The sequence below is a fragment of the Cetorhinus maximus genome, chromosome 11 (assembly GCF_964194155.1).
Source record: "Cetorhinus maximus chromosome 11, sCetMax3.hap1.1, whole genome shotgun sequence".
Lineage (NCBI taxonomy): Eukaryota > Metazoa > Chordata > Chondrichthyes > Lamniformes > Cetorhinidae > Cetorhinus > Cetorhinus maximus.
In genome coordinates, this window is record NC_135889.1 from 7,602,307 (window position 1) to 7,618,080 (window position 15,774).

General features: G+C 42.5%; 1 protein-coding gene across 6 annotated transcripts in view; it reads right to left on the reverse strand.

The window, feature by feature from the left end:
- The window catches only part of nbeal1 (neurobeachin-like 1), a 272,851-nt gene that overhangs the window by 46,512 nt on the left and 210,565 nt on the right, over positions 1 to 15,774 (reverse strand). For all 6 annotated transcript variants that reach the window (XM_078551460.1, XM_078551459.1, XM_078551456.1 and 3 more), the window contains 7 exons: positions 10,808 to 10,967; positions 9,180 to 9,268; positions 6,608 to 7,258; positions 5,876 to 6,051; positions 5,230 to 5,389; positions 1,842 to 1,970; positions 348 to 653 (listed from right to left, as the gene is read on the reverse strand). In XM_078551460.1, coding sequence (XP_078407586.1) covers positions 348 to 653; positions 1,842 to 1,970; positions 5,230 to 5,389; positions 5,876 to 6,051; positions 6,608 to 7,258; positions 9,180 to 9,268; positions 10,808 to 10,967 — 1,671 coding nt within the window. The remainder of the gene's footprint in view (positions 1 to 347; positions 654 to 1,841; positions 1,971 to 5,229; positions 5,390 to 5,875; positions 6,052 to 6,607; positions 7,259 to 9,179; positions 9,269 to 10,807; positions 10,968 to 15,774) is intronic.

Genomic DNA, 15,774 nt, shown 5'->3' on the forward strand with positions numbered 1-15,774 from the left:
GTCCCCTCAGAATCTTATATTTTTCAATTAGATCACCTCTCATTCTTTTGGATATAGGCCCAACCTTTCTTCATAGTATAACCCCTTCATCCCAGGAATCAGTTGAGTGAACCTTCTCTGAACTGCTTCTAATGCAATTATATTCTGATTAAAGTGAGGGGAACAGAACTGTACAGAGTACTCCAGATGTGGTCTCACAAATGCCCTGTACAGCTGGAGCAAAACTTCCCTATTTTTATACTTGATTCCCCTCACTTTTCCCCCAAATGACCCGGCGAAGAAAGAGAGACGCAAGTAGATAATGGAAGGCTGTTAATGGGTTACAAAACAAAAGTGATGCTACATACATATTTGTCAATGTAAACACGCCATTCATCGGATCCGCAGTACTCCTGAAAATCCTCAAAGAAAGAAGGGCTGCCGTTGCTTTGAGGCAGAGCTGGCAAGTGCAGGTTCATGTACAGCAACTCGTAGATTTTGGACACCAACGTTCTTATGATTGGAATCAGGAAAGAGTAGGTTTCAGTTCTCTCTCTGATGGACTTCGTCAGGGTTTCCTCCAACTTCCCCAAGAGGAAACAAGCTTCATCTCGGTTGACTATCTCTTTTGTCTGCAGTATTGTGTTGAGCTTTGCTGCAGCCATGGCACACACCTAATGTTTTAAAAAAAGGTGGCTTCTGATTAGTTAGAACGATCCAACACTAAACACTACAGACAATATCTCGTCTGCTTTTCCTTTGCCTATTTAGGGTGAGACAGTGATATAGTGGTAATGCTACTGGACTAGTAATCCAGTGGCCCAGCTTAATGCTCTGGGGACAAGGGTTCAAATCCCACCACGGCAGCTGGTGGAATTTAAATTCAATTAATAAATCTGGAATATAAAGTTAGTCTCAGTAATCGTCACCACGCCAACCATCACTGATTGTTGTAAAAATCCATCTGGTTCATGAATGCCCAGTATGGAAGGAAATCTGCCATCCTTGCCTGGTCTGGCCTACATGTGACTCCTGACCCACAGTAACATGATTGACTTTTAACTGTCCTTGCTGAGCAAACCACTCAGTTCAAGGGCAATTAGGGATGAGAAACAAATAGTGGCCTTGCCAGCGACACCCACATCTCACAAAAGAATTGAAAAACACTAATGATAATATTGATCCTAAGCAACACATTTAAACAAGATAAGATAATACAAATCCATTTTTTTTGGTAAGTTATGATCAGATTAAATTTGTAGACAGATTAAAGAGGGCTTGCGTCCATCCTAGGTGCTGTGATTTCTACATATGGTGACGGTGTAACATCTGCTGCTTGTTTTTGGAAAGAAAGACTTGCATTTATATAGCACCTTTCATGACCTCATGACATCCCAAAGTTCTTTACAGCCAATGAAGCACTTTTGAAGTGCAGTCACTGTTGTAACATAGGAGACGCGGCAGCCAATTTGCGCACAGCAAGTCCCCACAAACAGCAATGTGATAATGACCTAGATAACCTGTTTTTTAGTGGTTTTGATGGAGGGATAAATATGACCCAGGGCTGCAGGGAGAAATCTCCTGATGATCTTTGAAACAGTGCCATGGGATTTTAAAAAAAAACCCACCTGAGATGGCAGGTAGGGCCTTGGGTTAAGTCTCATCTGAAAGACGGCAGCCCTGACAGTGCAGCACTCCCTCAGCAATGTACTGGAACGTCAGCCTAGAATTTATATTCAAGCTTTTAGAGTGGGGCTCAAACCCCACTCTGAATTAGAGGTGAAAGCGCTACCAACTGAGTAATAGCTTACGAATTGAGCAATTAAATGTTTTTGATGGGTGTAGTGATCTCGGCCCCCTACCTGTATGTTGTCCTGTGCAATAAACCCAAGGAGAAGACGCACTCCGAGCTGAGACAGTTGCATCCATTCTGATCCAGATGAGTACCACACCATCAGACTGTCCATTAGAGTCACCATTTCCTCCAATACCTGTATAAAAGGAATGAACATCCCAATATATGATGCAGGATGAAGAAGAAAATCTAGTTTAGCTGAAGCTAAACCAGAATGAATATCATATTCAGCTCTCTGGATAACCAAGAATCTCTGGATGTAATTAACTCTTAGAATAGTAAGTACACTGTGCTCTTCCAAGGAAGTCACCATAAACCATTTTTATGGGGAGGCGGTGGCACAGCGATATTGTCGCTGGACTAGTAATCCAGAGACCCAGAGTAATGCCCTGGGGACCGGGGTTCAAATCCCACCATGGCAGATGGTGTAATTTGAATTCAATAAAAATCTGGAATTGTCGATTGTTGTAAAAACCCATCTGGTTCACTAATGTCTTTTAGGGAAGGAAATCTGCTGTCCTTACCTGGTCTAGCCTACATGTGACTCTAGGCCCACAGCAATGTGGTTAACTCTGAACAAGCCCAATTAGGGATGGGCAATAAATACTGGCCTAGCCAGTGACGCCCGCATCCTATGAATGAATTTTTAAAAAAAATCAAGTTTCTTTGTAAATCTGTGCTGCCCATTTGTTGGCTCTCTGCCAGCAACTCAAGGGTTCACAGTCTCCAACTGTACATCATCTCAACTCAGCACCTGCTCCTTTACTGATGATTCTACTCTCTACTCATCAACATCCTTCAGTTCACACACAATCTCAGAACATCTTTCAACCTTCAATAGAATCGTTAAATCACTACATTTGATCTCCTCCACACCATTCAATGGAGCATAAGAATAAATGCTTTCCTTCAATTTTAGATCAGAGAGAAACATCCTTCAAATCCCTGAGAAACTGAATCAACAGTTAGAACTTCTTTGATATCTCCACCCTCAGCCTTTATCGACATCCTGGTCTCAGAATCTCAGACACACACCCCATCCCTACTGCTGCCTCCCACTTTTATAACAAACACTTTTTTGAGTATTGCTGAAAAAATAGACATGCTGCTGAAGCTTTTCATCTTGCACTCATCAGGACAGATTGGCAAGAAAACCAAACTTCAAAGGGAACAACAATTTATACTGCATGAGAAGAGCGTGCTGATTGGTTGACAAGTAGACTCTGATCGAAGATGTGCCATCGAGAATGCACCAGGGAATAATTTTGCTTAAACACTGAAATTTGGTATTCTTGCAAATCTTCCATGATGAGCGCAAGATGAACTCTTTTTTTTCTGCAATACTCAAGTTCTGTACTACCGAACTACCAAATAATTTAAACACATTATTTTTAAACCTTTTAATGTGCAATCAAGTCTAAGTCCACTTAAGACTTAATACAGCTCTTATTAATTGGAGAAGGTCTTTGAACACATTCTTGCAAGTTCCAGGCAAAATAAAAGGAGCTATATGACATATAAGCGATCCAACTCTCATCTTTAACTTCCAGTCTTCTCCCCATTTCAAGCTTTATCACTAATTTTAACACTGCAATGAGGTTATTGTTCCTCAGGAACTCACTTATCATGTTCCACCCTAGCTCCAAATATGGAGCCCAAAAGTTCTTCCTCCTTGATGCGTTCTCACTGTTGAAGTTAAGACCCCTGCATTTATCTCCTCCTCTCATCAGGAGACCCAAAATTTGCTTCCCTGTCTTCCCTTCTTGCCTACACCATGCAGACTCTTAAACCTCAAGCTCGGTGTCACTAAACATTGCCAGAATGACCCTACTCTTGTGAACCTAGCCCTATGGAACTTGTTCCTTCACCAGTGCTGTTTAAGAATACAAGGCACCTAGAAAGGTTTTTACAGGCTGAGAGTGGCATTTAAATTTTGAGGTTGATCTATTACTGCACTATTTTGTTGAAAATCGCTTCCTGTTTAGTCTCTCCTCACACAAATTTGTTAGGCAAAAAATGATGGATATGTAACCTACTCTTAGGCTCCTGGGAGCGCTGTTTGGAATTGGCTGTGGGAAGATTCACAAAGATAGCATCATACAATCAATGAAGGGGACCATTCAGCCCATCATGCTTGTGCCGGCTCTTTGAAAGAGCCCTCCAACTACTCCCACTGCATTTCTCTTTCCTCTGTAGACCCACAAATTTTTCCTTCCCCAACTGAAAATTGCCACTGAAACTGTTTCCACAACCCTTTCAGGCAGTTATTCCGGATCATCATAACCTGCTGCGTAAAAACACTTCTCACCTCCCCCAACCTCTCATTCCTTTGTCCTTTCATTATCAAAATGGCATGCCAGTGGAAAAGGTTTCTGCCTATTGGCTCTATCAAATCGCATGATTTTTAACATCTCCTCTTAACCTTCTTTCGCCAAGGAGAAAAATCCCAGCCTAGAATCAGGGAATACAGGAGAATGCTAATCCTCGGCCCATCATATCCATGCCAGCTCGATGCAAGAGAAAATCAGCTAATCCCAATCCCCTGCCTTTTCCCTGTAGCCCTGCAAATCTTTTCTCTTCAGGGAATCATCCAATTCTTTTTTCAAAGCCATGAATGAATCTGCCTACATCCACAGCACATTCCAGATCCTGATCACTCGCTGGGTAAGAAGTATTTCTCAGCTTCTTTAGTCTCTCCACACAACTGAAGTCTCTCACCCTCTCCAAGGACTTGACATCCCTCCTCAAGTGTGGTGTCCAGAATTCGACACAATACTCCAGCTAAAGCTTAACTAGTGATTTACAGCAGGCTAGCTTAACTTCCCTGTTTTTGTACTCTATGCTTCTATTTATAAATCCAAGGATACCATGTGTTTTTTTTTTAGTTAAAAACATAACATCCTTCTGCCTCCACCAAAAGTTTGAGAACACAAATTTTGTGCAGCATGGAACAATTGCACAAACTCTTCTCTGGCCCTCTAACAGGACTGAATTTCCAGGCTGCACCTTGCTGTCCTGTTTCTGCATGACAGGCAGCAGCCATGCTTTGATATTCTTCAGTTCTATTTAAAACTTTGACAGAATCCCGTGCAGTCTCGCCACATGCTGGCAATATCAACATGCTGGTCTACAGAGTGACCGGATACAGAGCTGCAAATGTGATCGGAATGTCAGCTGTGTAGGCTTTTCCCTCAAGGGAGGGAAAGAACAACTTACATATGGCTTCACAAATCAGTTGTAGAATAACATGAAGAGAGGCTTGGCAGCAACCTTGCTGCGTGTCTAACTAGATGTGCAATACTGCATGACAAAGGGAAACCTAAAAGATGAGAGGAGGATGACCCAAGTATTGCACTGGGGTAGAGCTAAGTGCTGCAGCAGGCATAGTTAAGTACCTTGTCAGTCCACAACGCGGGATTCACCAGCCCCTCAGCCTGTAGGAAGTCCTGGACAATATGCAGCAATCTCACTGCATTCTCAGTGTGAATCGGAAGAGCAACCGCTGTTGCCTCTCTGTTGTCAGTCACAGCCCACTCCAAAATCTTCTCAAGGAGACTGAAAAAGAAGACCATTTTCATCAGAAGGCAGTCTCAGCTGCGTCCTGGTCTCTTAATAATGACGAATATCAGATTCTCTAGCATGAAGGGCTCACTTCTAACACAAATATTACTGTAAGATATGAACCAAATCATTAATGTCTTTCCCCCTCAATGTCCCCAAAGTCTCTCCTCTTTCACGTACTCCCGTGTCCCCAGAATAGCGCACTCACTCTCTCCTCCATCTCTAAATGTCTCTTTCTCTAGTCCTCAAACCTTCATCTCTCCCCTTCCATTTCAGTTTTGCCCTGGACTTTTCTGTCTTGTCCTGAGAAACTTTCATGGCATCCTGAAATGACATTCTAAACAGGCTCTCCTCTCAGATACGATATCCAAATAGCTTTCAATACCTTTACTGCACTACAAACACAGAAAATTAATTAGCAAGGCTAGTTTTGGACCTTCAGCTAGATGAAGGAAATGCCCTATTGCTTGCAAACCGTACTTCAGTTTAATTTCATCGGATGGCAAAAGTAGTTCATTTGCTGTTCCTAGTTTCGTCAGCGCCGAGAAGACTTGCCCTCGTTCGACCCAGGCAGTGTCATCTGACCCGTCCAGGCCACGCCACATGATACAAAGGAGGATGTCCATCAGAATCCGACTTAACTCTTCCTCACACTTCTAAAAGAAAGAAAGCCAGTTCTATAAGCAAGTCCACTTAAGTAAGGTTAGCTTCAATATGTGGTACAATGCTTGAGGCCACAAAGCAAGTCTTTAACATACTGATTACAGGCTCCCGCTATAGCGCCAGAATGTAGCAGTATGAAAATGAACTTAGTGCTGTATTTGAATAAACTGTTTCACAAGCCCAACCTAATAATAATTGTGACTCCAATCAAACACATTTTCTTTACATTATTAAGTGGGACAACAGAGTATACTTGGGAGTTGCTGCAATTGGGCCAGATGTCTGTCTTGATTAATACCTAGAGCTTCAGCAGTGATGGCCTGACCACGTCTGGCATAATTCCCTTTTGAATAAAGCTCTCAGTATGAAGATCAGTTGAAATAAAGGTTAAATCCCCAAATCAGAGACCAATATCCTGTAACATAGGCATCACTAGTTTCATTTCATAAAGTCTGGTTTTTTTTTGTTCCATTTTGCCCTGTTAACATTAATTATATCTGCTTTAAAAAATTCCAACCAAAATGGCACAAAAATCATTTAACAAATTACCTCTCCGCTTCCAAAGACTTCATAGACTGAGGTATCATCCAAGTAACTTGACTCATCCATGCTGCTAGGTTCCTTATCAAACTGCACACCAGGGAAGTGTTTGGGCACCTCCAATGGAGATGGGGTGCTGGCAATGCTACCTGGTGTTTGGCTTTCAATGTCACCCATTTCATAAGAGGCCGTGCTCGACAAGTCCAGTGTTAGGCTCCTCCCCTTTGGAGGCCAGTCCTCTGACTGGGCCCGATTTTCCACCAAGCTTTCTGTGAGGGCACTATCATTTGAGGCCCTGTCATCTAAAAGCATCTCAGAAGAGTGGCTCGAGTCGGCGAATCTTTCGACCAATCCGTCAAAACTTCTGCTCTCAAATAATTTATTCAAGGATACGTTGTCCACTGTATCGCCCTCTGATGGCTTATTGCCCCTGGTTTCTTCATTAGTGCTTCTTAACCGCTCAGCACCGGTTCTCATCTCACGCTGGGGATCAGTTTGTTTACTAAAATCCAAACTGTTGTTGTTCAAACTGTCCACCCCAACATTGTCCTTGCTCTCGGCATTTTCCTTCAGAAATAACCTCACAAATGTTTCTTGCCAACTGGTCTGCTTCGCTATCTGCTGGGCTGCATCCTGCTGGGACTGCAAGTGCCGATAAATCTAAAACAATTCGGGGAGAAAGAAAGATATATCACCAATAAAAAAAACAGATATTTTTGGAACTGCAGTATATTAGTCTTGTGAAATTGTAGTTATTTTTCTAATTGCTTACACATCAAGGTCTGAATGGTACTTGAAACTATAGTTAACCAAAGTTATCAATTATAACCAAAGCAGGAACAGCTGTACAAGAACTTCTGTGACCTGAACACTCAGTGGGAGCTGATATTTAGCACGTCAGATCCAAGAATGACAGCGATTTAAGAAAAGATATACTTGCAAGGAAGGCAGTACAGCTAGGTTGCTCTCTGGGGTGAGAAGGTTGTCCAATGATGAGAGGCTGAGTAAATTGGGCCTGTATTCTCTGGAACTAAGAAGAATGAGAGGCGGTCTCATTGAAACCTACAAGATTCTGAGTGCGCTTGATGGGGTGGACGCTGAGAGATTGTTTCCGTTGGTCGGGGCATCTAAAGCACGGGGGCACAATCTCAGGATTAGGGGCCAATCATTTAGGACGGAGATGAAGAGAAATTATTTCACTCAAAGGGTTGTGAATCCTTGTAATTTGCCAACCCAGAGGGTTGAGGAATACATCGTTGAATACATTTAAGGCTGGGATAGACAGGTATTTGGCCTCTCAGGGGATTAAGAGAAATGATGAACGGGCGGGAAAATGGAGTTGAAGTCCGTGATCAGCCATGATCGTATTGAATGATGGAACAGGCTTGATGGGGCAGGTGGTCTACTCCTGCTCCTATTTGTTATGTTTTTATGGTGTGGAGACTGTCCCCGTCTGCTCAGGGAAGGATACCAACATGCCAGCTAACATGACTTTCAACATGCCAGCTAGGGTCTCAGGATCAGGTTAAAGAGAAGATTGTTGCCTTTTCTCTATAAACCACAGGAGAAAAGGTCAGAATCTATTCGTTCTTGCTGCTTGGTTGAGTGGAGGTCGAATTATGACAGGTATACCTGAGGTAGGGACAGAAAATAACTTACATGTGCAAGATGCTTGGCGCAGGATTTTGCAATTTGGTCTGCAGGGCTAAATAGCAATTTGACTGAAATCAATCTTTGCAATTTCAGGTACATCAAAGGACCCCCTTAAAGCTAAAAACTGGACAGTATGATATTCTTCTGCTTTTTTATATAGACATGTCACCTGGTGTATTCTATTCAAATAAAATCTCACACACACATACAATCTTCACACCTTCCCCAGGCAGCGAGCAGTAACAGAATAAAAATTCTCATCTTTACTCTATCTTCATCCTCTTCTTATGGTCACAGCAGCCATTGTTGGCAATGGTGCTTCAAAAGCAGCAATAGAAAAAGCTTTTCAGTGCAGAGTGCCTGGAGCATTCGACCCCGGTCACAGCTCTCTTCTTTTCCTTACTGCTTAAAGTCCCGTGGGCAGGTCTCTCACCTCCGCTTCTCCCTTTTCTTTTCCTCTCCTAAGGCCTCTGTAGGTTAACAAGTTAGAAGCTTCCAGTTTCATTCTCTCTCTTCTTCATTATCGAAGTTTGTCAAGTTCTCTTTCTTCAGCACTTTAACTTCAGTTTCCGATCCATCTGACTCATTGCACCTGGTTCACTCTGGTTTCTCCCTTAGACATTCGTAGGTGAAGATATTTACCTGGCCTCTCACTGCCTGGTCAATTGCCTTTGTGCACAGTTTGCTAACACTACGCCAAGTCTCAAGCATAGTTTCACAGTATGCATAATTCAGGAATGAGAAGTGTAATAGTCACGGGGATAGTTTCAGCTTAAAAAGGTCATGACTAAATCAGGATTGATACTCTCCTGCCGCTGTGCGAAAATGAATGAACCCCTGTCACTTTTCTCGCCTTTCTATGATGCAGATAGCTTCTTTCATTCACCTCAAAGGAAGTCTGAGTCATTAACAGAACTGGAAGACTGACCTTTCGGCAAACAGCAAGCCTCACGCTGATCCCTGCTTTATGCACTAGGTGAACCACAGCCATTAGATCCTTATAATTCACCACAGAGTCTGAAACAAATGGAACAAGAGAAAAAGCACAGTGTATTGTACTACATTTCATTTGGTGTATCCACAGAATTGTTACAGCACAGGAGGCTATTTGACCTGTCGAGTCTGCACCAGCTCTCCGAATAAGCAATGCACTTAGTGCCTTTCTCCCACCTTCCCCCCGCAAAATCCTGCACATTCATCAATTTCAGATAATGATCCAAATTCCCTCTTGAATATCTCGATTGAACCTGCCTCCACCACATTAGGAAATTCACAGATACTGTGCATAGACAATTAATTTCAGAAGAGGACATACTTGTCAGAAGGTAAGGTGAAAATGCCCAATGATTCAAGATTTGTCTCATTCCCCTTGTAACAGCTACGTAACACAGTCCCTGCGTAACATAGGCAGAAGCCTGGAGTCAGGTACGCTGTCTGTCCTCCCAGTCAGAACTGGCACATAACCAAAAAAGAAGCAAAAAAGACCTGCAAACTTGATCAAGTTCATACAAATGACATACAAAAACTCTAGGGCATAAGGACTGATTCCTGGGATTGGTGAGGGGTGGGGGGTGTGGTGTGGTTACCTTATGAAGAAAGGTAGGCTCAAGCTGGGCCTATATCCACTGGAGTTTAGAAGAATGAGAGGTGCTCTTATTGAAACAGAAAAGATCCTGAGGGGACTTGACAGGTTGGATGCTGAAAGGATCTTTCCCCTTGTGGGGGAAGTCTAGAACTAAGGGACACAGTTTAAAAATAAGGGGCCTCCCATTTAAGACGGAGGTGAGAAGAATTTTTTCTCTCAGAGGGTCATGAATCTTTGGAACACTCTTCCCCATAGAGCAGTGGAGGCTGGGACATTGAATATTTTTAAGGCAGAGGTTGATTGACTCCCTTGTTAGCCAAGAATCTAAGGTTATCGGGGGTAGGCGGAATGTGGCGTTGAGGCCACAATCAGATCAGCCGTGATCTTATTGAATGGCGGAGCAGGCTCAAGGGTACGAATGGCCTACTCCTGCTCCTACTTCATATGTTCGCATGTACGTTCGTGTGTATGTATAAAAACATAGCAGTAGGACATGTATTCAGCACCCATGAACAAGGCATCCCATACTTAGGTTCTAAGCAGTTAATTCAAGAGCAGCACTGACAGAGGCTTGGGGACATGTGCTCCTACCCTGCTGGTTGGGGAATAATAAGTGGCAGTACCAGAGAGCAGTATATTCAACCATCTAACTCTTTATAAGTGTACAAGGTGTCCACCAAACTACACTTTGAGGATAGGAAAACCATAAACTGGCTATTTTTCCCAAATTTTGCATAACTAACCTCGTTGTTGCACTGTTGGGTGTTCGTTCCAAAAGCAGCAGTTTTATGTTGGATGTTTGAATCCAGCACCTCAATCTAATGTGTCACCAGAAAGTCATAATGCTAAGTTTCTAGTGTCCCCAACAACTTTCTGGCTTTCATTCCAGAATGAGCAAAATCCCCAGTGACAATTAATTATCTGCTCCGTGCAAGTCAAGCCTTTAGTGATACAGCAAACTCTCCATTTACCTGCTTGTAGGATTTGCTGCAAGAAGTTCTTGACCAGGGACACAGTGATGGTGACATCGTTCAGCAGCATGATGAGTCCTGAATAGCCCACATCCCTCAGTTTGATGCGCTGCTTGTTCCGTTCATAAACCTTATCGCACTTTAACATCCTCTCAAATATCTATCCAGGGGTAGAAAGTAGACGTATTAAATTTACATTCAGAACTGAAACATCAAACCATTTGTAACATTAAGACAGAAAGTCTTCAATCAAACCGCTCTGACAAAGGGTTTCCAACTGAAAAGGGAATTGTTTTTATTCCTGGGAACGCTGTGTGTCTGCCTTAAACAGACAATGGCACGAGGAGACAAGAGGTTGTAAATGAGCTTTTGCCTGACATCTTCTTCCCACTTGTACCCCTCTGCACAACACAGCCACTAATGTGTAGATACATTTCCACAGGCCTGGGCAGGCATCGATTGCCATGCTGCGAGGGTGGCATTCTTTGTGTGCGAGTCCAGGCAGTCAGCCTCTGCAGGAGAAACGGCAGAGCTCAGTTCAATCCTCAAGACACCCAAGTGTGTACATCCTGCAGCACTGCCCACTGGACAATGATCACCAACAGAAACTGACTGGCTATGGTTCAAAGACAGGGAGACGCTGACAGGGCATATAGAGAGAAGCTATTTCCTCTTGTGAGCGATTCCAGAACAAGGGGATAGAACCTTAAAAGTAGGGCTAGGGCATTCAGGGGTGAAGTCAGGAAGCACTTTTTCGTAAAAAGGGAATAGGAGATCTGGAACTCTCTCCCTTCAAAAAGCTACTGAGGCTGGGGGTCAATTGTAAATGTCAGTTCTGCACTGCAGTGCCAGCATAGATTTTGTGCTCAAGTCTCTGGTGGGTGACTTGAACCCATGATCTCTGACTCAATGGCCAAAGATGACAACAAAATATAAGGCTTAGATATTCCCTGTTACAGCAGTACTGGTCGGTCCACTAAATGGTCAGAGTGCCTAACATTTAGGGCTGTGGCCTTAGTGCCAATATTGATCTATATGATAGAGTAATATGGATATACCATAGACTGTTGCATATAAGTAGACCCTGCATGTAAAACGAGCCCATGTTTCCAGCCCCAAAAATCGTGCTTTTGTATATACCTGCCATATAAGTCGACCCCCCACATTCAGCATGACATGTTATACTCGCATTATTAGTCAGTTCCAATTGTTCACCCCACAGATGCTTGTTTTACTTACTGATACCTTATAGCTAAGCACATGGAATCAAGCAGGTGATATGGGCTGTGTTGCTAGGATGCCCGGGAGTTTATGACGCATCTTTTCTTTGCATCGGGTGCCAATGTCATTTCAAAATGGAGACCACCCACACCAGCAGCTCACTTTTATACTCAGCAGATAAGCAGACCTCCGTCTTTGGAGGGATTTTTTGAGGCTTCAAAGGTCGACTTATACACCAGCATTTACGGTAACAATAAAATCCCCTAATGAACTGAATGTTCTGTCTTTTACACATATCTCAATCTGTGCCTTTCAAATCTTTTTGAAAACTGAGAAGGCACTTGGTAAAACGTGGGAAGATATGAATTGTTAAGCTGTTTTACTTCATAAACACCAGAGCAAGGACTATGATTGAATCAAGTACAATCAGTACAACCTGTATTTACGCAATGATACAAAATAAAAATGAAAGTATTCATAGTCCTAGAGGGTCATAGGCTGCTCTCTCATTAGAGGGACATGGCTGGTGGTGAGTTTAACCTGAGGGTCACCACACCTCAGGCGAGGGGTGAGGTTGAGAAAGCGGGGCTGTCATGGATGACCTCAGCCTGTATGGGAATTGAACCTACGCTGTTAGCGTCACCCTGCATCACAAGCCAGCCCTCCAAATAATGAAAGTGCTGTACTTCTCTGGTCAGGAGATCATAGGAACAGGAGTAGACCATTTAACCACTCGAGCTACTCAATGAGATCATGGCTAATCTGTATCACAATCCGCCTTGGACCCATTATCTTCTTATACTGTAGGCTAGAAAAATCTATTCATCTCAGAATTAAAATTATTAAATGAGCCAGCATCAATTGTTGCTGCGGGAGCAAATAGTACACTTACATCACCCATTGCATGAAGGAGTGTCTCCTAATTTTGCTCTCGAATGGCCTGGCTCTGATTTTAAGATTTTGTCCCTTTGTCCAAGACTACCCACACCCCACCAGCGGGAAAAAATTCTGTCTCACTATCCTATCAATTCTTTTCAAAATGTTAAAAATATCAATCACCCCATAACCTTCTATATTCCAGGGAATACAAGCCTATCTTTACATAATCTCACCTCAAAATTTAACCCTCAGAGTCCTGGTAACATTCTGGTAAATCTCTCTTTCCAAGGTCAATATATCCTTGCTAAGAAGTGATGCCCAAAATTGTACACAGTATTTCAGATGTGGTCTAACCAGGGCATAGTATAGATGGCTCAAATGTCATGAAGATGTAATAATTCGCATAATGTTATTGGAATTTATTGTAAAATAGAGGTATCTACGTCTGTATGTGTCTGTGGGTGTGTGTGAGAGACTTAATTGGATTAAAGGCAACTAGTCTGAAGGCTTTGATGTAAACATGGGGGAAGTTTGGAATGTAAGGTGTAAAAGAACATTTGCATTTTTAAATAAACCAGATTAGATTGTTTTCAAAGGAGGGGTGAAATGTGCCGGGTGAAGTTCAGAAACAGTGTGTTTATTTTTCCCAAAGATTACTGGTAAAACTTAGTGCTATGAGAGATTTTTATTATCAGTAAGGTAAAGCCCAAAGGCACAGTGAAACAATGGGAATTTGCATTCAAAGGGGAAAACATGTATAAAGGAGTGAAGGCTGTGTGTAGGGATTGACATTATTAAGATCTAACAAATGTGGAAAGCCTTCAGCACCTATGCCTCAAGCTGCTGTCTTCACAGGACTGAAGTTAAGAAAACTCACTTTGAATTTGACTGGTTCAGGGTATTGTGTGGATCTTTTAAAACCTGTGTGTCTTAATGTTGCCTTAACAAAAATATAACTGAGAATCAGATTAAGTAGGAGATTTAGAAGTTATTTAATAGTAATTTGTAGACATTTGCAAGTACTTAAAAATTATTTTTTTCTTGTTAATAAATGTTTAATCTAGTCTTGTAAAAACCTATAAGACTTGGTGGTCCTATTACTACTCAATTCAATGCACACACCTCGAAATTTATACAAATTGCAAAACAAGTTGTGGCAGTTGTTTCAAATTTTGATTTTTGATTTTAACAGCTCAGCATTTACTATCGGCTGTGCCATAACACAAAACTTTCCCTCCTTTATATTCCGGTGCTTTTTTAAATTAGCTTTTAAAATTATTTTTGTACATGATTGGTACGTTTCATTGATCTGTGTGCATACACAAAGACACACAAGAATGCAAGAATGAGGAGTAGGCCATTCAGCCCCTTCAGTCTGCCTTCTATAAGATCATGGCTGATCTGATTGTGGCCTCAACTCCACATTCCTGTTTGCCCCCATAACCCATGACTCCCTTGTCTATCAAAAATCTGTCTAACTCAGCCTTGAATATATTCAATGACCCAGCCTCTACTGCTCTCTGGAGAAGAGAATTTCACAGGCTAACGATCCTCTGAGGGAAGAAATTTTTCCTCATCTCAGTCTTAAATGGGAGACCACTTATTTTTAAACTGCATCGCCTAGTTTTAAAGGTTCTACAAAGACCCTTAAAATCTCTTTGGACCGCCATTGTTTTTAGTTTATCACTATTTAAAGAATACTTGGATCTGTCCTTTTGTTAGGAACTAGAGATAGTTTAATTAAGTTACATTTGTATTTGTGTGTGTTAGGGATAAGCAATAGCTTTAAGTTTAACTTAAATTTATATAGTTGTTAGAGAGGTGAGGCCTGGATTTTGGGTTTCATTTTTAGAGTGGAGTCTGCAAGTCTGGGTTTGTTTGTATACCTGCATTTTAATGAGGCTTTACGACCCTTGAAGTGGTTTAGGGAAGTTAAGACAAAGTAGGGAACACTGTGTTGTTCTTAGCAACAGGCTGCCCACAGAGGCAGAGAGAAACAGAAAAGTAGTTTGAGTTAGTTTGTAGGGCCATTCCGCAGAAACAGCCGGAGCAGGCAAGAAGGGAGCTGCAGGGGGTAGGTTCCAAAAGAAAAGCAGAAAGTCCCAAAACCAGGGAGTGGGGACAGGAAGAGATCCTAGATGACAGCTAAGTCAAGGAACAGGGACAGGGAATCTCGACAGATCCTGTTCAGTGGAAGTGAAAGCAAGGAGCAGAGGGAAAGGCTCCAAATTAAAGACAGAAAGTCGCAGGAAGCAGAATCAAGGCCAAGTGAGCTTGCAAGAAGACAGAAGATCCGATGAGACAGCCAAAGGTTGGTTACTCCTTACTATGGGCAAATGAAGCAGTGGTGTTCTGTTGGCACGGCTGAGGATCTGAGAGAAAGTGCATGGAAGGCGAAGCTTGAATGCACATGGTGAACCAGGGGAAAGGAACATCGGAAGGAGAGATCGAAACCCTTAAGGTGCACCCTTGTGGAAGGCATCCAAGAGAAAGCGTCGTTTGGGGGAAGATTCCAAAGTGAGTTCTTTGAGAGTGGAGATTGGAAATCCTCGCATGAAAGACAGAGCTTCAGTGCCCTTGGTTGAACTTGGTTGGGTGGTCAAAGGCAGAGTAGGGTTGACACGTCACGGTGTAACAAGTGTCTGGGGGGAGTTGAGAGATCCATAGCATCTGTTTGGAGTGGCTTCTGTCACTTGGTTTCAGAGCGTGGTATGCCTGACCACAGGTCGCCTATTGGTTTACATGGACCGTGTACTCATTGTGAATTGAGTATAAGATAGCTTTTGTAACTTGTGTTATCCTTAGGAATCTGCACATATCTGTAAATGCATAGTTGTGGATGAAGGAGTAATGTAATATAGTTCATC